This window comes from Canis lupus, chromosome 5 (genome assembly GCF_011100685.1).
Source record: "Canis lupus familiaris isolate Mischka breed German Shepherd chromosome 5, alternate assembly UU_Cfam_GSD_1.0, whole genome shotgun sequence".
Classification (NCBI taxonomy): domain Eukaryota; kingdom Metazoa; phylum Chordata; class Mammalia; order Carnivora; family Canidae; genus Canis; species Canis lupus.
Window position 1 is genome coordinate 2,766,059 of NC_049226.1, and position 24,493 is coordinate 2,790,551.

Below are 24,493 nucleotides of genomic sequence, written 5' to 3' on the forward strand. Positions count from 1 at the left end.
TCCGCTAGGCTAGCAGACCTTCGTGAGTCACTTACGCTGGGCTGGCGGGCCTTGGGAAAGTCAGAGAGGCTGTGTGCACCCGGGCAGGAGACACAGGAGCTGTGTCTGGGGAAGGGCTTAACGGGAGATGAGATGAAGAGGGCCCGGGCACAAGAGTTTTGACTCTGTGACGTGACACCAAGGGAATTCTTGCCTTTCAGCCTGCATCTGGAGATGGGACGGGGACGATTCAAAATGCACCTGGCAGTGTTCAAAGCCTTTCTACTATGCAGTTTCAGCTGAACGTTGGGACAACTCTAAGGTATATAAGGCAGATCGATTCTATTTTATAGAAGAGGAAATTGAGTCTCAATAACATTTAGCACAGCTCCACTAAGCGTCAGGCTCTGAACTAGATCTCGGTGGCATCTCCCTCCAGGTCACTGCTTACAGACTCTCATGCCTGCTGCATCCTGCCCACCTGCTTTTTCTTGGAGAATCTTGCTGCGAACCAGCTGATGCATTTCAGGGAATGCCTACCTCTTCACACACACGGTGTTTGCTTCTGTGGCTCAGGGGCGGCTGAGAAGATTTTTCCTATGAAAACTGCTCAGTGGGTTGGACTGTCTCCCTACTGGTTCAAACTCATGCTCTCTACCTTCAGCCTTTACACTGATCTCCACCCTCCTGGCCCTTCTGGGGCAGTGTGTGCATGGAGAGAGGAAAGCTACCCTTGGAGCTCCATCAGCTCCAGTGACCTTAGCTTTCTCGAGCATCCTCTAAGCAACTTCACAGACAGGTAATGAGGGGTGGGAGGGGGGGAGGGGGGACTTCGGGAGAAAGGGGAGGGGAGAAAAACCATAAAGCAAGGGGGATACTGACCTTGCAACAAAGTTGAGCTTGTAGGCTCATTTAGTTCTAAATCGGGTGAGGGACATACAGGAGAGAAAAATGAAAACAAACACATATATTATATACAGCCGCTATATATTCATCATATATAGTTTGTATACTGCCTTTCACATACATTTCTGGGGGGGGGGGTGGATAAATAAAGGAAGACACAAAAACCAAAGGTGGTAGGACAAGATGCAGCATGAGAAACACTAACGTGCCTTATGCTTCCATCCTTGGACGCGATGGTTGAAGAGTGAAGGAGATGGCCACTCATACATTTCCCAGAGCTGTGCTGAGCTGAGGGGCTGATGTGGCAACAAAGGACCAAAGTCCCTTCCCAGATGAGGTTTCTTACCCTCCCCCAACATTGTCTCAGTTTGGGAGACCAAGCTCAGGAACTTCTGGTCCCGTGGCACCGCAGCAGGAGCAAGATGGCCCCAAGAACCACCACGATGGGGGCCCTGCAATCCCTGCAGCCTTAGGGAGCAGGTGCGCAGGACACTGGTTCACCATAGGAAGGATTACCCTGCTCCATCTGGCTTAAGGGGCCCCGACATACTGGCCAGGATGGAGCCTCCCTGCACAGCACTCTTCACTTTCCAACGTTCAGGTCACATGATGAGGGAATGCGATTTGTGTGAAAGTTGGTGGCACAATGGAGATAGTTAGCTGGCTTTCTGTGGTGCTAGAAGATAATGGGCTGCATCACAAAGTTCACACATTTGCATAACACAAATGCTGCTTTCCTGTGGCCCTAGTCTGCTTGAAGGGTCCGGGCTGGGGGTCTGCTGACAATGGGAGATGACACAGAAAACTCCCGTAGAAGTTTGTATTTATTGCTGATGGTGGGCTCCATCACGAGTTTTGGGGCTGCCCTGTCTGGACTAAACTTCAGTGAGAGCCAGTGGGGTGGAAACACCCACCTCGCACACTAAGGACGTTTACTAGTTCCGCGGAACTATGTCAGCCGCTGTGATGGGCACAAATGGTCTCTCATTTGAGGCTTGAAAATTGCTTTCTGTTGGATTAAATTTGGAAAATGCTCCAGCCTTTTCTCCCTCTTAGAGATTTAGCATGTAAGGAAAAGCTCTGAAACCTCCGCATTAAAGAACATTCCCGGGTATAACCCATTCATCTTGGTTGATCCAGTCTTTCTAAACTTATCTGAACACATACTATCACGTTTTCATTTTTTTTTCTGTATTTTTGTTTGTTTGTTTGTTGTTTGTTGTTTTGAGAAGCCTGGGCTCTAGAGGGCTGGCAATTGGAGGAACGTCCCAGTGACACACAGGGTGGATGCAGACAGACCAATGGTGGGGAGGCAGAGGTTCTAATCGCCACCCAGGGGTCTGCTGAGAAGAGCAGATTTATGGCGCATGCTTCACTGCATTCCTTGTCACAAACGTCAGCTATTTCACTCTTCAGGTTTGTGCCTTCTCCATGTTCTCATCTTCAGATGGCTTAAGGGGAAGAGGCCAGGGAATTAGACAGTAGTGATAAAGCCAATTGCAAAACCATGTCATGCATCCCAATCAGAAGAGCAAGGAGGTCAAAGGAGGAGGAAGACTGTTTACAGGAATGAGGGCTGCTGTGGGTGGAGGGCAGGGCTGGGGAGGGGTGGATGGCACCGCTAGGAGAGCCTCAGATTTGCAAGGCCAGGGAAGGAGGGGTCCGTTCCTTTATAATCCCGGCCCTTCTGTTTCTGCAGACAGACACCTGCCAGAAAGCTGAAAAGGCCTGACAAATGTGAGGGGCAATTATGACTATCCCTGTGTGAGAGATGTCAGACAGATCAATCACTCTAATCACAGCTCTGCCCATTCTGAGCTCCCAGCTCTGGGATCAAGGCAGCCATCCCCTTCCCAGCCCCCTTTGGATAAAGCTGGGCTTTGTTTTATGTGCTGGATAGAAGGGGGGCCGAATAGGATTTGGAAGCAGAGATGGGACAATGGAGCAGCACAGGCGTATTCGGGGTTTGCTGGATACACTGCGCCCTGGAGGGAGGTGGTAGGCACTGGGGGTGAGGGTGAGAGACCTGAAGCTATTGGGGTTTTCCAGGAGTTCTCAGAGAAAAAAGGCATTCCTGTTCTTGCTAATTGCTAATTTCCTCACTTTCCCTCGCATCATATTCAAGAGTGCTTGGCACCAGGGCAGACTAGGGGAATGGATTTGAACAATGCCAACGTCCTGAACTTGCGAGGGCGTGGAGGGATTTCCCCTCAAAGGCAACCTTTGGGCCTCAAAGGCCTGCAGGGTGAACCTGCATCTCCCAAGGGCTGCGAAGTCATTGCCAGAGCCTGCAGTCCCGGCTGCTGACACGGACCTCCACACCCAGGCTCACCTCCGTGTCCTTGCTGGAGACATCCAGGGTCTGTGAGGGAGCTGGTTTGTTTGCTTCCTTTACTTGCTTCTGGCACCAATATAGTTGCCAGGTGTGTAAGGAAGGAAGAGCGATTTGCTGTGCACACTTTAGCCCTCCCATAAACAGTTGTGTAATGAATTAATGCATGAATGACTATGTGACTTCTGGCGGGATGGTGGCTTGGCTGGACAAATATATCTTAATCCAGTCAGACAACACCCTTTGACACAAATGAAGAGCAAGGAAATCCCTGTTTCCTTTGTGAATTCTCCCTCTGAAGCTAATATTCAGGATCCCGAGGCCCATGACTCTACTCTTATAAATAGAATCCAGTTTCTCCTATGTCCCAACAGCCGGGAAAAAGTTCAGAAATGGTAACATTTTACACTGGTCTGGTGAACAAAGTATTGAAATAGTGAATGTCCCTCTATGAATGCTTCGCTATTATACCCAATTCGAACCCCCAAACCTAGTCAATTGAGTAGATCTTGAAGAGAAAAAAATGTTCTCCATCCCAACATCCTTTTCTCCTGCCTCAGGGTTTTGCCCATTACAAATGAAACGTGAGCATTCTTTCTCATTTTCTCCCGGCTACCGGTGCCCATCCATGCACTAGCTTTCTCTGTCACTCTCCTCCCCTCTCTTCTCACTCACCTCTGCCCAGCTTCTCCTGATTCTCTTGCATGTGCCACCCCGTCCCGGCTGTTCCTTCCAACTCCTTCTGTCCCACGTGACCCTTTCCTGCTTTCACTGCCCGGCTCAGGGCTCAGTCTTACCAAATAGTGTGATGCTGGCATTGGTGTGGCCCAACTTATTGGAGGCCACACAGGTGTAGTTCCCATAGTCGTGCTCAGAGACATTGAAGAAGATGAGTTTTGAGAGAAAAGGTCTGTTTTCCACTTTGACTCCCTTCTTTCCTTCAACCAGTCTGAGAGAAACAAGAGAGAGACAAAAATGGAGAAAAAAAGGAGACGGTTATATTTTTCTCATAGGAGGAGGACAGACTCTGGAATGAATGATCGTCTTATTGACTCCTTTCTGACATTATGATGATGACTTTTTCTCCCCTGCTCAAGTACACAAGTTTACACACAATGACATATAGTTGTATTTCTCTATTTTTGTGCATGTGCTTGGAGACACTCTTGGCACTACACAGATAGCCACCACCTTCCCTGAAGGCAGGTGATGAGCCTGCTGTGTGACATTCAGACAGTCATATCCACTCAGTAGGTGCTCCAAGTGTGGACATAATTGATGCTGATGATAAGATTAATGAAGATGATGATGATAGCAACCATAAAAAAAAAACAAAAAAAAAAAAAACCAAAAAAACAAAAAAACAAAAAACCACAACCCTCAATGTTGGGAGAGAAGAACCTGAGGGGTTTGAAAGAACAAAGCGTTTTCAAGGACTTGGGTAATAAATAAAGAATTATGAACTTGAAGCATTCTACAGATAATAGCTTATTTTTGGTGGTGAATAGGATACAAGAACCTAGGATCACTTTTAGATCACTTCAGAGCGGGGTACTCTGAAGGGCTTGGGGAAGTGGTCTGCCCAGAGTATTATCATTACTCAGTCCAGAAAGGATTATAGATCCTAAGCACATGACCATCTAGAGCCTGGACAGTCTCCCTGAGCGACCCGTTAATGGCCGCCCAATACACCACAAGGGCTGTCCTTGGTGGTAGGGAAGGGCCACAGAGGGTGAGTGGGGAAAACACATATACCTGCTAGAACCATGGATACCTCTACTGGGCAGGTGGAGAGCATAAGGAGAACACTGCTTAGGGGCTGGTGGGCTCATATCCTCTATCTCAGGATGCTGTGAGCAAAAATTCCTACTACCATTGCATGTCTACACGGAAATTATGAGACCAACCCTCTTCCTTTTAAAAGCTCTGCAATGTCCTATTTCAGAGAATGGGCCTGAAGCCAACCTTTTACTTTCCCTGAAATAATTTGTCTTTCTTGCCCAGAAGCTGAGCCTATGCTATGGGAAAGATACATTTTAGGGAGAGAAATCCTTCTGAATGGAGGATCTCAGGGAGCATGGTTTAGGGCTTGGCTGGGACAGGATGTGTAGGAAGTAAACAATGTCAAGGTAGATGTGCATCGGAACAGGCTCAGGGGACAGGAATTGGGGCCAATGGTTGGTTTCGGAGTCATCAGACTGAAAAATATAATATTCAAGGCAGAATAGAAAGTGAAGCCCAGCAAGACAATGATGAGAAAATGCTCCATAAACTATAAAATGTTATTCAATATACTATATTTCTGTGGGGTCAGACATCAAGACCTCCCGCCTGTCCCTGGGTTCCAGCATGTTTCTGGCACAGAGGACAGTTGCTTCGTCATCATCTGAAGATGTTGTCTCTGTAGGACTACAGAACGGCTTTCGCCGTCACCCCAACCCCTGATCAGAAGAGAAAGTCAGGCTCTGGCTTCGGTTCTCGCTCAACATCTGTCTCCTGGGAAGTCAAAAAAGGTTGGCTGGAGGAATTTGCTTGCTTTTCATTATGTAGATTTTCCTCCGGGAGCTTTTTCTCTCTCCTAAGCTAGGGGCAGTGAACTGGCCTGAGTCCACGGACTTCATTAAAGTGTGAGCGCTGTAGGAAGGGAATGAGGCGCCCGGCTGTGCTGCCAGACGCCACCCTTCTCTTTCCAGCTTGTTATGTAGATATTGATCCTCTAGGGGGTGCTGTCCAGAGAAAGCCCTACAAGCCCACCCACCAGGAGGTTTTCCAGAGCTCTTCAAGTGTATTGATCCCATTTGCCATTTTGACGCCCTTCCTGGCCTGGGGAGGAAGCCTTCACATCAGAACCAAGCTGTGAATTAGATTTCAGCGCTGCAGTGGGGAGAGACACTTACCCGGAGCAGGCTCCTGCTTGACAGCTCTGAAATGTCTTTAGCTAAAAGCAGAGTGGAGTGGCACACAGTGCTTTGCAGCACTTTGCAGCTTCTGGAACGGCACACTTGCCTCTTCTCTGTGTGGTCACACATTTCCCTGTCCCATATTGCTCCCAGCCTTTGGGTTTTTAGTGAATCTGAGGCTTTTCATTGGCTCATGCCCCCATGGATGGGTGGATCTTATCAAGTACAGCATCCTATTTTTTTCTCCCTTTGATTGATGACATACATAGTGCAGCTGGGCAGTACTAGTACGTAGACAAAAGAGACTTCTACCCTAAATTTTGAGAAAACTGCCTGTCCCCAACATATAAACACCGTTGATTTGCCCCAGATGTCTGCTTATGTCCCTGGAAATGGAGCTAGAGTAGAGCTGCTCCCCCTCCACGGGGTCCGCCTGGAGGAAAGGTTGCCTGCCAGCCTCAGTGGCACAGGATGGATCGGCAGTGACAAGGACTTCGCAGCCAGAGTGGCTCTTGCTGAGCTGGGTGTCAAGAGGACAGACAACTCCACTCAGTGAGAGAGTACTGGAAATAAATAAATGAGAAGCACATGGAAAACTGACCAGCATCGGTTAAAGGGGAGAGAGGAGCCACCATAAGAAGAGCTTGGACAGTGGGGGATCAAGGCTGCTTGAGCCAGGGGTGTCTGAAGTCTCCTAGGGACCCGACTGGGCTTTCTTCCTCCTGGGAAAATAATGCATACCCAGCGCCTCTCCTGTGACACAGGGGGCGCAAAGCAGGGCCGTCTTTTCCTTTTTTCTCACCACTGGCCATTTATGCCCATGTCTATGTCTATGGCCACATCGCTTTTCCTCCACATATTTTAAGATCTCACTTTCTCCTACATTTTTGCTTGTATTTTTTTTTCCATAAAGAATTAATACAAAAATAGGATGCATCTTATCCGTTTGGGGAAAGACCTGGGTAATCGAAGGTTCAGGAAATGGCTGTGTAGCTCCGTGGTGTTTTGTTACTGTGTTTCTGTTTCTTCTAGGCTTTCACATAGGAGGCCCCTTAGTGGGAAGAGGGAGGGACAAGGAAAGCAGGACTTGCAAGAAAAATGCTTCTTTAATGGGAAGATGTTACTCCTTTCCGCTTGATTCTGAATTCTTAGAAGGGGGAAGCCAGCTATTTCTTATCTCTTCATGTGTTTGCTTTTCTTCTTTCTGCCTCACACGCTTTGTCTCTAAAATGGGCCGAATGAATAGGATACACCTTGTTAAGGAGCTTCCGGACTTTGCACTTCAAGATGGAAAAGCACTGCTTCTCATTTGGAAGGATTATGAGAGGACGCAACGACTCTCATGACGGAGTGACGTATTTCCGAGACAGGGAAGGCTTTCGGATGCTGAGCAACCTCATCCAGAAAGAAACCCAAGACGCGCTGTGGATGTTCTAGGTAGCAGGGGCACAGCTGGGTCACTGCTGGCCTGCACCTGCTCAGTGCTCCCCTTCTCGCCATCTCCCTTGGGCTGTTTGTCTTCTGCAGCTTCTCGGCCCTGTAACGCCTTCCTCCTCCACCCCATACACACCCCAGACAGTTTTGCATCACCCCCTCCTCGGTTCTATTAAAGTGTTTGAACATGGGCAGCTCTCGCACATTTATTCGTTGTTCACCCACCTTAAAATAGCTCTTTGATCACAGTAATTGTCGTGTTGCCTGGCTGTTCTGAGCTGCTGAACCCTGTGCTAACTCGCCATTTGAGAACTCCTCGCAATGACAATCTTCCCTGAATCACAACAGATACCCCGATGATGGCTGCAACAATGAGAGGGAAGGGAACAGTCCCCTTTCTTTTCCTTTACCTTGAAAGAACAACCCGGGCAGAAAGGGAGGGCTAAAGCGGGTCATGGACTCTTTTATCTATTCCTACCGATGGTGTCCGGGACTGACCTGGAGACCTGCTAACTTCTTGGCCACTCCCAGCGCCCCGAGAACATTCCCAGCTTCTTAATGCAAGCCACACAGTGTGTTAAAAATAGCTTTGGGCAGAACACTTTATTTTCTTGGCTTACCAAAAAATTCACAGGCCTTTCAACGTTTCTGGTGGCCTTTCTTAGAGACTTTGCTTTTCCAAAAAAAAAAAAAAAAGAAAATGTTTTCTTTCAGGCCCGTTGATTGGCGAGCGCTAACTCTGCATAGAAATGTTAAAAGCAGAGCTGAAAATCATGAATAATCAGAAAATATATCCTCTGCCCCCAACCCCTTGATAGCTAGTGGGAACTAGAAGAAAATTTTTCAGAGATTCATTTGTAACCATCCGGAATCAGGAACCTGGAAAAACATCCTTCTCCTTGGGGGCAGGTGGGGTAGGGAGGGAGTCTTTACCTTTTGTCATCCTTGTACCACTGGAATTCTGCGGAGGGAACAGCTGAGGCCTCACACTGCAGTGTTCCCTTCTGTCCCACAGGGACCCCTGTCCCCTTAGCTTCTGAAATGTATGGTGGATCTGCAGAGAGAAGATGTGCGGTAGCATTTTAAAACACATCCTAAAATGAGGCAGGCTGCCTCATTCACTGGGTTTGGTTTTTCCTCCCTGCTCTACCTCTGCTTGCTTGAGCTGACAAGTTGATACACGAATTGCGCCAGAGAGTGAAACCATTCAACACGGTGCTAAGGAAAAGCTTGCCTTCCTAGCAGGTATTGCTGCTGTTTCCCTCTGTGCAGAGGTGGGATGACCAGGTATTCAGGCATTTTTCCTGTTTAAACTTTTTAACTTTCGTGGGAGAATGCCAGCCCATCAACCCTACATTCCTTTAATCTGCCTTATAGAATTCCTGCACACCAGGTTCTTGCCAGAGTCTATAACCTCGAACCATTCAATTCCCATCAAAAGCTCAGTTGCAAGAAATAATATTCATAGAGAATTGCCTGAAGGATAGACAGATCAGTCATTCTTCCAGGTATCCCAAAATGGATCCTTGAATCAAGCCAGACCGAACTAGACCTGTAAACTTGGCCTGCTTTCATTTGAAGTCTTTACCTAACTACCCTTGGCAATTCCAACCGTTTGCATTGAAGTGCATTATGAAAAACAGCCGTAATAAACTTGGCATTCTATTTATTGCAGAAATATCGTGCGTGATGTTGTTGACTATATCTCAAAGCGATCTATTTGTGGAGACACTAAAGAGAAATTTCTCTTGGGTCTCGGTACCAGGAAAAGCAGTGTTTCTCCCGAGCAACGAGTTTACTTTCATCTTATGGACATAAACCTTAAAGCAGATGATGTCTCCTCGCTTTGATTTCACAACTCAGAGCCAAATTCTGCACCTGCATCTACTCTCCTTGTGGTATGTGTTTCCTGTGTTCATTTATCCCTAGCTTTCACTTATCATCCTAAATAGGTTTTCCCTTTGCTCACATCATCTTATTCTCCAGGTTAATTTTTATTAACTGAAAGTCATTTCGAGTCTCTTAAAAAAAATCGGTGGCACAAATTTTGATATATATACAGAGACTCGAAATGACTTTCAGTTAATATATATATATATAAAACAGTAGCATTGTTATACCTATTTCTTTGCTTCTTAAAGTGCTGTGTATTAAGTAGATTCAAATTGTAACAGAAAGCAAAATAGTCAAGAATGAGTAATCACTAAGGCACAATATCCTTCCCACACCTCCATCCCACCCAAGGTTTGAAAAGGAAAGGCTTCTTGGTTTAGTTCTTGGGTTCCATCCTGTCGTGAGACTTCCTGAAATGAGCATAACAGAGAAAACTTTCAAAATGTCATACGGAACTGAGTCAGGGTGTACTATGAGAAGTCAAGAGGAGAGAGGATGAGGAAGAAGGGGAGAAGTCGTGGAGGGTCAATGTCAGAGGGAACCCTGGTGGTATGTTTATTTATACTTAAATCTGGAATGTGTATTTCACCCATCAACATATGTAATCACAAAAGTACGAGGTCGCATAAATACCCCGTAAATATGTACCACAAATTTCCATAAATATATCACATATTTCCCTTGTACCCCTAGCATTGCGCTCCCCACAATGGAGATGGCTGGACTAGAGAGTGAGGAGCTTGGAAACATTTTGAGGAAAGTATGGGAAAAATTGGGATTCAAGGACACATTTCTATAAATTATTCATTGAAGGCCATTTAATGATCTTCCAGGAATATAAGTCAAGTTTGGGGATTATATTAAATTACTTTCAGCTGCAATTTGTTTTAAACTCGAATTTGGAATTGTTTCTCTTGAAGCAGAGAATGGACAATGATATGGCACTGCTTCCCATCCCAGCCTGAGTCAGCAGCTGGCTCTGTGATCCGGCCCTTTGCTGTGGCCACGACCGTAGCCAGCCCGGCACATGTGCAGGGCGAGGGGCTCCTGAGACCACTTACAGTTCACGGTGACCTTTACTCTCCGGACCACTGGTGCAGCCACGTCATTGGAGGCGCTGCACTCGTAGTCTCCCGACTGCTCCCGCGTGATGCCCTGGATTTCCAGGTATTCGTCTTCACTCACAAAGCCCACAGCTGCAGGAGAAGGTGCAGTGAGAAAACAAACAGAACAAAACAAAACACCAAAAGTATGAACTTAGAAAATAAAGTATAAAATGGCTATGTCTGCTGAGAATTGTGCCATTTCCAAGTTCCGACTCTTGGGAACGATGCCCGTTCTCCATCCCCCAACTCCCTGCCCTTTTACTGCTTCCATCATCAACTTTCCTTTAGTTCCCCAGTGGACCAGCTGAAATGTTTGTGCTCCTGCCTAGACTAAACACAGAGTCTGGAGAATTACTGGTCCTCGATAAGTGATTAATAATTTTGACATTTACGCTGCCCAAATCTTACCAAGCAGTGGGGCTCTGGGATCTAAGTTAGGTGCCATAGGTGACTAGTAACTCAGATTTCAAGGTACATTGAGGCTGAACCTTGAAGCATAGAGCTGATCACTGCATCCCAGACCATGAGTCAATTAAATTAAAAATATCACACTAGCAGTTACATACACACACACGCACGCACAAGCCATAAAAGGCAGTGGAGGCACTGATAAAATAAATTTAGACTCCTATTTTTAGATTTAGACACTCAGTGAGATAAGCAAATTTTAATCACAAATATGGAAGAAAATCAAGATCAAGAAGACATGGCTGCAAAGCTTGCCCTTTCTTTTTTTCTTTTTTTCTTAAAGCTTACCCTTTCATGTCGCCATTGAGAGACATGTCCCAGGCCTGATGTACAGACAGTCCCATTGCCTCACAGCGTTGTTTGGGGTAACAAATTGCTTTCAAATATAAAAGCAATGTATATATATATATATAACTGTCACAGGCTGCATACCTGTTGCTTTAGAAAGTAAGCCCATGATCTGCTGGGAAGCACAGACTCAGGTGGAGACTCAGGTGGAGTGAAACTATCTTAACATTAGTAGCCCACATGAATTGAGGAAAGAAAGGAGCACTTGTCCCCAGGTAGTAAAACCTCTCCATAATTCACATGGATCTGCTGATCTAAAGCATGAAAATGACAACAGTAAGAAACTGGCACATACGTATGGTATGTAAAGTGACCATCCTATGTGTTCTATGACATTGCTAAGGTCACCACCTTTGTCAAGGTAACTATAGAAATAACAATGACAGCAATCAGAAAATGACTATGTTGTAAAGAAGGGCCGCCACCTGCCCAACACCGCCGCCACTCCTTGGTCGTGAGAAGTCTGTGCCACTGTCCAGTAACAAGCCCAACCTGAGCATTTCCTCATACTTGTTCATGCCGTATGGAACCCACACTATATATGTGTAGGCACTCTCTTGCCTCTATACCTACAGGAGAGCAAAAGAACAGCCTAGATCTATTACAGCAAGTTTCCAAAATTCACAAGAGCTAGGAATACTTTAATAAGTTTTTTTTCATTAATTTATTTTTATTTTTTCTTTTTTTAATAAATTTATTTTTTATTTGTGTTCAATTTGCCAACATATAGAATAACACCCAGTATAAGTTGAAAACAGGGCCAGAAGGTCCAGGCCAGGGAGAGGACAATCAACATTAACCCATAGAGACTCACAGTGCTAACCAGTAAGAAACTTCCAATTATCCACAGTTAGCTTTTTTTTTGTTACTGTTTTGTAAGTGTCTTTAGGGGGAGAGATACTAACACTGATTTGAGGAAAAGTAGAGGAAGTAAGAAGAAAAGGTTTACATGAAGAAGCTGTGATTCCTGGTATGTTGTCATTGTTTATTTTCTACCAACCTCAAGCCTGCATCTGTCAGTTCTTTCCCGGCTGGAATGCTGTAATTACTGTGCAGAGCATCTCGGAGACCAGTGTCACACTTCATATTCCCATTAATTTTAAATGGTAGTCCTTGGTACATATGTGTGGCAATTGGTGTCATATTTTAATTAGGCTTGCCCTACACCATCTGAAATTAATAATAGCTCGAATTACCAATGTAATTTATAAATTAACAGTGCCGTAGCATTAGGAAATAAATTAGCTCTGGACAGCTGTTTCTGGACTGAGCTCCAGTGTCGGAGCAGTGATTGGTAGGACCTCACATCTCCCAGGAGGCTATGTATTATGCCACCAAAGCAAGGGAACTAAAGGACACAGGGGTCTCTGCATCTCTTATCCTTGCCTCCAACCAGAGGCCATGCATCCACTTTAATTTCCCTATCCAAATATGTTCTTGTGTGACGACAGCAAGATCTATAGAGTCCAAGCTTGGATGAGCTTGTAATATGGACTTCCAAATGTTGGGGGGGTGTACAGGACCATATGCAAGCACATAAATGCAAGGGTATTCACAATCAAGAACTCATCAAGTGGGGACAGGTGCATTAGTGTCTGTGTATATTTGTACATGAATATCAGGCAATCTTATGTAGGAAAGGAAGTTGGACGGCTTAAGATTTGGGCAAGCTGTATGCTCTCCATCGATCTGGACTCCTGTTACCAGAGGGAAGGGATTTACACTTAAGTCATCTTGCAGAAAAGCAATGAGGCTTAATTTCACCATCATATGTTCTCCAGACCAAATGTAGAATCAGAGAAAAGCCACAAGCCACTCTACTGCTCACCAATGTTACATGTATATTTTCTGATTAAATTGGGTAAAGCATGTGAAGATTGAGTTGTATAGTAAAATACTTCATACATTTTAAGTTTCACTGTTATTATTTCCCCCCTTTTCCTCACATACTTTTTTCCCTGGAAGCACGTAGAGCAAAGCCAGAGAGGAAAAAGGTCGGCATGCACGTAACAAATTAAACTTTGAACCACCAGAAATTCCTATAGTTGCTGCTTAAAACAAATGAATAATTCAACCACCACCTCCGCCACCACCGCCACCACCACCGCCACCACCGCCACCACCACCGCCACCACTGCCACCACCGCAAGCTGAAATTCACAAAGTTGGTGACTGAATTTATAGAGTTAGTGATTCAAGGAGAGCTTTCTTTTAAGCAACAATTGTGCTCTGGCTGTAAATGATCAACGCTTTATCACTCATATGAGGAACTTACAAAGAATATTGGGAGGGGGAACAGATAAGCACAGCATATTTTAAGGGCGTTTAAAGTGTGAAAGGAAATTCTTGGTTAAGAGCTACCAGCAGGGAAAGGAGCAAATCACTTGATAAAATCCTATGAAAAGAAACCCTTCATGGTCAATAGCTTCTCACTAGGAAGTCCTTCTTTTCCAAAGAAAACACACCCCTCAGTGGAAATGACATGCCCACCCTCCTAAAATACTGCCTCCATCATGTCGCACCTCTTCAGACTTAGTGTCTCCCTATTTTCTGTAAGATCAAACACCAGCTCCACTGTCTTACGGAAACCTTGCATCAGCTAGTCCCGATCTACTCATACCGAATCATCTCGTACCGGTGCCATGAGGAAGGCAACAGGTCATCCTGGGGAAAAGCAAAAGTCTGGCATCAGGCACACCCAGTCCTGTACTTGAAGCCTCTGGAGGAGTTAACTTGCTGTTACTCCTCTGTGCCATCATTGCTTCCTCTCTACAACTCAGAATAATGTTACCGACCTCTAGTGGTGCTTTGAGGATGGAATGCACGCTCAATGCACTTGGCACAGTGGAAGGCACGTGATAAATTTTGCAGGTGTTAGCACTGTCACCACCATTGTCCCTACCACTGCTGCCACAGCTTTCCGCCAGGCCCTGCCATCCATTTCTCATCTTGGACAGACATCATCGTTCCTTTTGCACAGATTGCATCTATCACTCAGAGCTGTGTTCTTTCTGTCACCGAGGCAGACACCACCTCATTTTCAAATCCTAATTCTTCCCTGAAAACTTGTTGATATGGGTTGAATTGTGTCCTCCCCCCAAAGACCTGTTGAGGCCCTTATCATCAGCATGCACAAATGTGACCTTATTTGGAAATAGTGTCTTTATAGAAGTAATGGACTTAAAAGGAGGTATTAGGGTGGGCCTTCATCCACCGTGACTGGTATCTTCATGAAAAGGAGAAATCTGGACACAGCAGGCACAGAGGGAAGACTATGTGAAGACACACAGGGAGAAGGTGGCCATGTGACCATAGCGATGCCTCTACAGGCCAGGGAAAGCCAAGGATTGCTGGCACACCACACAAGCTAGGAGAGGCGAAGTAGCGATTCTCCCCTACAGCTGTCAGAGAGAATGTGCACCAGCTGACACTCTGATCCTGGACCTTTAGCTTTCAGAACTGCGAGGCGATACACTTACGCTATTTACGCCATCTAGTTTGGGCTACTTGCTTATGGCGGCCTTAGGAAACTCAGACTCCCGTCTGTCTCCTGTCAGTGCCCGTGGCAGTCCCAGCAATCTTGTTCCATGCAGAGCTCTTCTAGCCTTCAAAACCATAAGGGAATTAAACCCGAGAGCTTCAAGAGACATTAATGGTTATATATAACTCCATAGTTGCTATATTAGGACACAGTCTCACTTCAGTAGAATTTCCTAGAATAGTCGTTTAAATATAGATTTCTAGATGCCACCCATACCTATTAAGTCAGAATCTTCAGGAAGGAGGAGTTTTAATTTTACTAGGAAATTGCCACATACAGCCAAGTTTGGGAGTTAGTGATATTATTAAATCCTTGTATCTTAATGTGGGAAACTGCAGTTCAGGGGAGCTCATGTCTGCTCAGTGACAGGACGACCCAGGTCTGCTGATGTCCAATCCACAGCAACTACAATAGCATTTCCCGGTGGCCGGTCGTTTTGTGCTGTTATGCATTGGTCTAATATTCTCCAATGGAAATAAAACTCTGGCTGCAAGGACCAATCTTGGATATCTCTAGCTCTAAAGGCACCTAGGAAAGTGATTTCCATAACCTGAAATTTGTCAACTTCTTATTAATAAGATGATCAACTGGTGGAACTACAGGCTGAGTTCAGTTAAAAAGAGAGAGAAAAATAGTCAGGAGCTCCATGTTGCTCACCTAATCTTCATGTGGCTCTATTCCCAAGGCAGTGCCACTTCTGGTAATTGTTCTTAGCACAATATTTGTATTTCCTGACTTTAAAAAATATCATCACTATTAGTGTTCTAACAAAACAGACTTTCTTTAAGTATGTGATTTTAAAAGGTTTATTGAGTGTTTAGTATAATTTATATTTAGTCTTGGGGCCAATTACTTCCTCAGAGGAATGCATTCTTAATTTAAAAATGTAGATCAATGAGGAAGTATGATTTATCTAACAGAGTTTGTTTTACAGCCAACTTCTTAGGAGCACAGCTATTTCTTGAGGTGGAATCTGACAACCCAAGCAGGGAAACGAAGTAAGTTGGAAATGGGATTACTACATCTGCCCCTCGATCCGCAAAGGAGTTTCACCTTGTCCAAAGGGTTGAGCTCAGCAGGTTATAACCAATCACAGGACAGAAACTGCCCTGTGCAACTGATATTCTTTGGAAAAGAAAACTTCAAATTTCTGAGTTCATAGATGGGGTGTTAAAAACCTTTATAACTGAAAATAATAATAGCCACCATTATCATTTTTATTGCACCCAAGAATAAGCTTGTCAGGAGAACAGCTGTAGCTATTGGAGAGAAGAGGACACAGCTGTCTCCTTACTTAATATTTTTATGGCATATATACCAGCTGAGATAAAAATCATAGGTCCTCAGAAGCTGAAAAAAAATACAGAACCCAGAATCCCAGAATTTGAGAGTTGGAATTATTTTTTTAAATTTAGATTCAAATACCGTGACTAGCTTCATGCTAGACTGGTAGTCGTGCCACTGCTCTCACTTTCTCTCTCCGTTTCCATCAGGATATTCCTGTTACACTCAGACCGGGCTTCAGGGACAGCTGTTTACAGGACTCACCAGCCAGTGTCCCTCCCAGGGCCTTTATTACGAGTGGACCAGCATGGGAGGTTTTTTGTGTTTTGTTGGAGAAAGACATGGTTTTGTTCAGAGACTGGGAGGTTGGTGGACAAGAACAGTGTGGCAGAGGTATGGTTGCTGTTCCACAACACCGATCCCTGCAAGCCAGAGGGAATGGTTCAAGGTGCAGGTGTTAGGGCCAGAACTACGGGAGGTGTGTTCCTAAGAGAGTTCGAGGTGGGCGGACCTGCCAAGAGATCCAGGGTCAGCATCTGCCAGTGAAGTCCTTCCTCATCCCCAGCCCCCGAGACCTCAGGGCATCCTCGACTTGGGGCACGCAGCCAACCACCACTGACAACAGGGGCTCGTTCTGTCAGTGGAGGCAAAGGTGAGGGGCTTCGCCCGGGTGGGGGGGGGCAGGGGCAAGACATGAGGGGACGTGGACTTGAGCACATGGAAGGGATTTGAAGAACTAAGCAGAGGAAACACTGAGGCATGGCTGGGGGCCCTAAGAACCATACTGATGTGGCACTGACACAGTTCTTGTGCTGCTGGACCAGGCTGGGGACACGCGGGATCGCACACAGTCCAGGCAGCAACATTGACGGCCACAGGGCGAGACTCTCCATGTTAAGAAGCATTTCCAGACACGGTAGCAGTATAGATTTATCCACACAGCATAGCTCCTGAGGGTCTGACGTTATACTCAAGAGCTCGTCATGGTTATAAGCACCGTTGGCCTGATTGCAGCGCGGGCAGGGTGAGTTCCCATGTCCTCACGTCGGCCCTGGCTCATAGTTCCCTTCTTATGCTTCAGATACCTCCTCCATAAAATGGGGCAAATCATACTACGTTATCGTTACTGTGAGGATTAAATAAGTAAATATGTGTAAAGAACTTAGAGCATAATAAGTTCTCAATAGACGGTACTATCACTGATACCACAATTCAGTTTGAGCACATTTTAATATACAAGATCCTCGATACAAGAAAATCTTGATGTAGAAATGAAAGAATAATCAGATCTCTGCTTTTCTAGTAGGAATTTAATAATAATAAACTTTACAAAGGATTCACCACAGATCCTTTAACGAGGAAGCTCTACTCTCTTCACTTAAAATAGGATTTGATTTACAAGGGATACAGATTCTTGGGATCATTTCTTCTAGGAAAGCGGGTATAGCTGCACATGTGAGCTGCTGCGAGGGTTTGAGAAATGGCTCTAATTTCTAAAGTAAGAATAAAGGGAGATATATAGATAAAGATACATAATCTATCCATATTATATCTATAGATGCCAACTGTAAATTGCATCTCTATATCTAATCTATTATCTATATATCTAGATAATATGTCTATATTTTTATCTTTCTCCTTGACCTTTCCCTTGGATATACATAGTACGGTTGATAGAAAAGAGAGTCTGAGGATATTTCCAAGAATAAAGCAAATTTATAAGATCTCTTGCAGGAAAAAAAAAAAAAAAGTTCTAGAAGGCCCCAAATACTTAGGATAGCCCTGCGGTACAGCCTCAAACATTCAATGAGAAAGTTATTCTTGGTAGCAACACAGGAACCGCTTTTGGGAAATGGGACAGACTGACTTGTTCTCACAGCCGGCTTCCACTATACGGGAGGGCTCTTCCTTAAACACGTTAGTGGTTATTGCTAGAGAGCCGGGAGCCGAAGCTGTGGAGTGTACAGCATGAGGAAATGTCCTCATGCCATTACCTCCCTGCCAGTCCCAGATTTGTATCTATGCCACATGGACTCTTCTTATACCTGGGAAACTTATCTCATCATTTCCCTGAGCTTTCTGTTAGACACCTAAGAATTGGTTGTTCTGAGCCATTCCCGCTGGTCACAGCATCTCTTGTACCATGTCCTACACACAGAAGATACCACTCCCCAGGCAGCTTCAATGCTCATTATCTCCTCGGCTTAAGATGGAAATGCAAATTGGGAGTTGAAAAATTAATCTGTTAACCTGATTCCATCCATCATCAAGCAACAGAGATCCAATAAAAATACTACATAAACTGATGCCAACTACAAGTTGCATGCCTGCCTGTCTATGCACCAATTTGTCTTTCTATCTGTAAAGGCAACAGGGAGACACTTAGCATAGATGCTCGTATGCAGTAAGAGCTCATTTGAGGAGCACCTGGATGGCTCAATTGGTTAAACATTTGACTCTTGAGTTCGGTCAGGTCACGACCTCAAGGCCGTGAGATCCAGCCCCACATGGGGCTCCATGCTTGGTGTGGAGCCTGCTTAAGATTCTCTCTCTGCTCCTCCCTGCCCTGCAGGTTCATTTTCTCTCTTTCTTTAAAAAACAAACAAAAAGCCTCATTTGATAGTGGAAACTGAGCATATAGATATAGATAGATATAGATATAGATATTTTGCATGTGTGTGAATATGCATGTATAAAATGTTAATGTATTATTGTACAGATATATAGAAGGGAAAATAAAAGAATTTCCTTAATTTTTGATTGGGCAACTTTCTGGGAATGATCATTAGCTATGTATTAAGGAGGAGCTGAAGCCCAAAATGTAATTATATGAAAATGAGCTCTGGGACTCCACAGGGACAAGCCCTGTGCATCCCTAAGGCCTGTCCCTTCCTGAATGATGTGACACTAGTTCTCTGTGCAGATGCGGCTTCAGCAGCCGGCTGGGCCCCGAGAGTTGTGTGCTCTTCTGTGTGCCTTTTCACGAAGCCTGTCAGCTCAGTTTTGCATGCAGACCCTCTATTACGGGTGATGATATCAGAGTCAGAAAGCACACAGCTGGATATTTGGAGTTTGCAGCTTGATGTCTGGAACCTGGGTATTTGAAGCAGTGCAGCTGATGGCTGCTAAGAAAAATAAATAAAGAAATAAAAAAAATCAGCTTTTGATTTGTAAACTCAGCCAATTTGATCTGAAAGACATTGATAGGGGATAAATATAGAACTCCGCAGTGTCATATTACCTCAGGATCTTGGCTGTTTGCTTTCTCTTTTTCTAAATCTCTAGAGATGTAAGTCAGTACCGAGTGCTGAGAAATGTGAAGGATTTAATTGCTTTGAAATTTCCTGCTCAGATTAATTTAAGGAAATTATTTTCACTTGAGAGGCTCCTGATGGGTTAAATGTCTCCTAACACCAGCACGCACACCCTCAGGTCAGAAGTCCACTTAGAGTCCCCTTCATCACCTGGGGAAGTTGCCTTGGGAAAGCAGGGTAGTCTGTACACTCAGTCTGCCATTCACTCATGAAGACACTTTCTAGATTGAGAAGAGGGGTTCTCAAACTGAAAACTGTGGAACTCTAACCCCAGGAGCCTCTGAACCCTAAGGGATGATGTGATGCATATGCACATACGTGTGTGTATTTTCCCTAATGAAGGATTCTATGCCTTTCTGGAAAAGTTTAATATCTACCTCCCTGTGTTCCTTTGTTCATCCCACCAATGAGGATACAGAATCAAATCTCTACCAACCCCCAGCCCCACAAAGATAAAACAGTCAGAACGTGACCAATGATAGGAAGGACGTAACTCTAGAAGAAAAGAACAGCCTCGTGCATGTTTCATTAAATATTTTGTGGAGGATGGGGAGAGAGGTAACTTATAAATAATCCTTTTGAGGAATAGTTATGCAGACCTGAAGAGTTCTTTTCTTCACTAAAAGAGGGGAGTGCTTTTCCTGCCAGGACTTGGGGCGAAAGGAATGAAAGTATGCAGCGTACTGCCCCTCCCCACAGAGCCCCTGGCCAGCAGTGGTTAACCAGGTGGCCGCGGTACACAGATGGAGGAAGGAGGAAGGACAAGGCCTTCCCTTCACAGGCAGCACCCTCAGATGTGGAGCAGAATGAAGGCTTTCCTGAAGAATTCCATTTATTGGTGACTCTATCACACAAACAATGACCATTTGCGGGGAGGGGGGTGCAGAAAAGGTGGGGTGGGGACCAACCTCTAGTTGAGGTCGTATAATGAAGACTTTCAGATAAAATCATGAGGGGAGGCGGCAAAGTCCCATCCGTACTAGAGATGTGAATACTGTGCGTGCATTTCCAACTGGCACGGGGTAGGAGAGTATGTGTGCCTTGAGACAATCCCATGGAAATACCCACGGAGCAGCAGGAAGCCCACTGGTGTAGGATGATCTGGGCCCAGAGAGAGGGGAGAGACATGCCTGAAAACCTTGGTATTTACCATAATGGATTACAGCCTATGAATATGTATAAAATAGAATCTTTGCAAATAGTTCTCAAAATCTACCCACCACCAGATCTACTTGCTGCCAAGTCATACTGCCCGCCGTGCAAGCATGGGCCTTGCCCGCCGCTCTGCTCTTCCTCGCTCTGCTATCCATGGTGGAATTTTCAAGCACATAAAATCGATGGAAAGGGAGAGAAAGGGAAAGAAAGGGAGAGCTGACTTCCTCTTTCACTGGCGACACTACTACGATTTCCTTCTCTCGCTCTTCATTTCACAGAACATCCAAAAATAGGCCTGCACACGTGGGTCCTAGAGGAAACGCAACGTATGGGAGTAAGACAACCATGATCTCCTGGAATAAACATGGTGTTTCTGAATCCTGATTATGGTTATTTCTCTTAGCAATTAGGTAATTTTGAGCAAATTACTGAGCCCCAGTTCCCTCATTACTAAAATGTGAAGACTTATTTTATTACTCATTGGTTGGGTCAGAGAATTATATGAGGGAATTTGTGCAGAGTCACAGAGGGTGACTGGCACATGGAAGATGGTCGATAAACGCCAGGAGGCACACATCATAGGAAAGAAGACACTCAATCCGTAAATCAGGGCCACTCGGGGACATCTATCCCCTCTCCCGGGCCCCTCTAGACTTCGAAACCTCCTCCCTACATTTTAAATTACCAGCTAGGCTCGTAATTCCCACACGTTCATCTCCACCCCAGGATTCTCTGCTGAGCTCCCAGCCCCCCGAACACCTCATCAATAAGTCTCACAGACACTAAAGGCGGAATTCATGGTCTTGCCCTTCACACCCGCTCTCACCCCATATCTGCTCATGTCTGTTGCTTGCACTGCTAACTCTCCCACTCTCCTAAGATAAAAAAAAAAAAAAAAAAAAAGAGTCACATGTGATTCTTCTTTTTCTCTCATTCCTTGCCTCAGTCAACAAATCCTGTTGTTTTTACCTTCTTTAGAGGTTTCAAATCTATTTCCTTCTTTCCCTTGTCATTGTTAACGATCTTAATCCAAGTGCCCATTATCTACTGAGGATTATTTTAATACGTTCTTTACTGATCTCCCTGCTTCCAGCTCATTATTTTTATTTTTGTCTATAATTGCCAAATATAAAAATTCCACCCCTGCTTAAATCCCCTCACGTTCCTCCTGGACGTGGCATGTACAGGCTCCTCAGGGGCCGGGTGTTGTCTGCAGCTCCAGATTTCTCTCTTACCAGCTCCTTTCTCCTCACATCCACTAGACACACTGGCAAAGTTCCTAAAACATTAGGCTATTGATCTCTGTCTTTGTAACCTCCTCTTCTCCGCCTGGGATCTAATACTCCTTTGTCCACTTTCAAATGTCTATACATCCTTCAAAAACCATCTTACATATCATTCCTCTGGGAACCCTTTCTTGACATTCAAAGTTCCTTGTTTCCTTTCTACCCAGCTTATTTTTGGGGTTTGTTTCTAGAGTGTCGTACTAATAACACTGCATTGTTATGTATTTACATATGTTTACCCATCTGGACTCAAATTCTCAGGAAGAAAGGAACTCTTATTTGTTTCTGTATCTCTAATATCTGTAGCTGTGTTTAACACAGAGGAGGCACCAAGTGATCCTACGGTCAGAGACTGAGTGAATGAACTGAATTACTATAATTTTGGTGGCTGTTCTGGCTATCGTGATGAACCATTTACAACTTTCTTTGGTGACTTTTGAAAAAACAGAAGAGGTCTACTTTTTAAGGTTTATTTATTTATATTTCCTCCTGATAAAAGGCTGGACCTCTCAAATTTCCTTAAGTTAAAGAATCCTCTCCCAACTTCCTAGGAGGAATTAAAAAAAGCCTTCATCAAGCTAGGGTTGGAGTGAACACGAGCTGGGTTTGGCCATCTCCACAAATATCCTTAGTTAAAAGCTCTTGTAACTAATGTTCCTGCTTCCTCTGAATGAGTTAGGATACAGCGTGCCCTAATCAGAAGTGTCTCAGAGAGCTTTCTTATGTCATCGTCAATTTGGATGCATTTTTTCCAACTGGAATCAGCTTGGTGATTCAGCTCTGCCTATATGTAATTAGTGGTGGAATGATTGCAGGCAATGTGATTAGGCTCTTTACCTTCCTGGGACAGGCAGGAAAAAAAGTGCTGTCATCAACACAAAGTGGGCCTCAATAGGAGAGGGGGGAGACTCTGCAGGAGAGACACCAGGGCCAGCAGCACTACGTACAATAAGCAGCACCGCGCCAGGGATGGAAGCTGGCAACTGGGGATGCGGCTTCAAGCAACGGCTGCTTCTATTGAGGAAATACTGAACTCCGCCTCCTAGAGCAATGCTGTACTGGAGTGCAGGGACCAGCCTGAGTCTCCCCATCACCTGCTTCATGAAGTCTGAAGCCCAAATGCACAAAAGACCGAAGGAACGTGCCTGTTCTCACACACACGCCTGTGCAACTTCCCTGCCCTCCTTCCTTCTCAGGATCCAGGGCCTTGGCCTGCCACTGACAGTGCCATGTTCTTTTTTCTGTTTGTTTTTTAAGATTTTATTTATTTATTCATAAGAGACACAGAGAGAGAGGCAGAGACACAGGCAGAGGGAGAAGCAGGCTCCCTGTGGGGAGCCCAGCATAAGACTCGATCCCAGGACCCTGGGATCACACCCTGGGCTGAAGGCAGATGATCAGCCACTAAGCCACCCAGGCACCCCAATGTCATGTTGGGGCACCCCCACTGCCCTCAACTGCTTTCCTTAAACTGTATTAGCTCCTACTCCTCTGGACTTCTTCAAACCTAGCCACTCTCTTCCTTTCCCATAGTTTCAAGAGATGGGATGAAGGAATAGTTTACTTTATCACAGACCAAAATGTCACTGATTCTTGAATTGAGAAAACTAACCACCTGAGCTGAGGGGGGCTGTAAGTTATTCTTTCTTTCTGTTCTAATTCTCTACTTCAGGCGCCTGTCACCCTGCATGGTGCAGTGGGCAAGTGGACAGGAGCTCATGAAGCAACCCACGGAGTCAGGGGCTGGTGAAGGTAGCGTTCAGAGAAAGAGAGAGACAGATAGAGAGGGAAAAGGAGGAGGGGAGAGTGTGAGAGAGGCAGAGCATATGCAGATGATAAAACTGCACATCAAACGACAAAGACAGCAAGCAGAATGCAAGAGTTTTGCTAAAGGCTATTTTCTGGTTGCTTAGGTAAATCAGAATCTCGCTCCCATGACTACCGTGTTCTCATCAAAGCTCAAAGGCACCGTCACCACTCTGGAAGTAGTTAGACACAACCACTCCTGTCTGAGGCCTGTGGAAGCAGCTGGCCTGAACACCACTGGAACATCCTACTACACTTTAAAGACCCTAGGATTGGCTAGAATAACCATTCTTTCCAAGAGACTCTCCTACCCGATCCTCTAGAAGAGGGGCAGCACACTTTTTCTACAAGGATCAAACAGCAAATGTTTTTAGACCTTGTAGACCATGCAGCCTCTGTGGCAGCTACTGAGCTCTGCGGTTGTAGCGCAAAAGCAGCCACAAAGTAGACGTGAATGAGTGTGAGTGGCTGCTGTCCAATGAAGCTTTATTTACCATGAACTATGGTTCCTCTTATGGCTAATATTCAACTGTTTAAAAACGTAAAAGGCATTCTCAACTTGTGGGACATGCAAAACACCAGGTGGCTGTTGCATCTGGCCTGTGGTCTGCAGTGTGCTGACCGCCAATGTAGAAGTATGAATCCGTCCAGCGGCTTTCTACTTCCTATGGGTCTTGTCTCACTCTTGTCTGGCTCACCTCCACACTCTTCGTCTCCTCTCAAGACTCTTCCATTGTGGTC

At 45.2% G+C, this 24,493-nt stretch overlaps 1 protein-coding gene across 7 annotated transcripts in view; it reads right to left on the reverse strand.

Moving 5' to 3' along the window:
• Window positions 1–24,493, reverse strand: part of NTM (neurotrimin) — a 934,064-nt gene that overhangs the window by 10,584 nt on the left and 898,987 nt on the right. For 4 of the 7 annotated variants that reach the window (XM_038535612.1, XM_038535616.1, XM_038535613.1 and 1 more), the window contains 4 exons: window positions 10,506–10,640; window positions 8,485–8,605; window positions 4,015–4,166; window positions 862–897 (listed from right to left, as the gene is read on the reverse strand). In XM_038535612.1, coding sequence (XP_038391540.1) covers window positions 862–897; window positions 4,015–4,166; window positions 8,485–8,605; window positions 10,506–10,640 — 444 coding nt within the window. Of the gene's footprint in view, window positions 1–861; window positions 898–962; window positions 2,337–4,014; window positions 4,167–8,484; window positions 8,606–10,505; window positions 10,641–24,493 lie in introns of those variants that run through there. The other 3 variants (XM_038535614.1, XM_038535615.1, XM_038535617.1) reach the window with 2 other exon arrangements.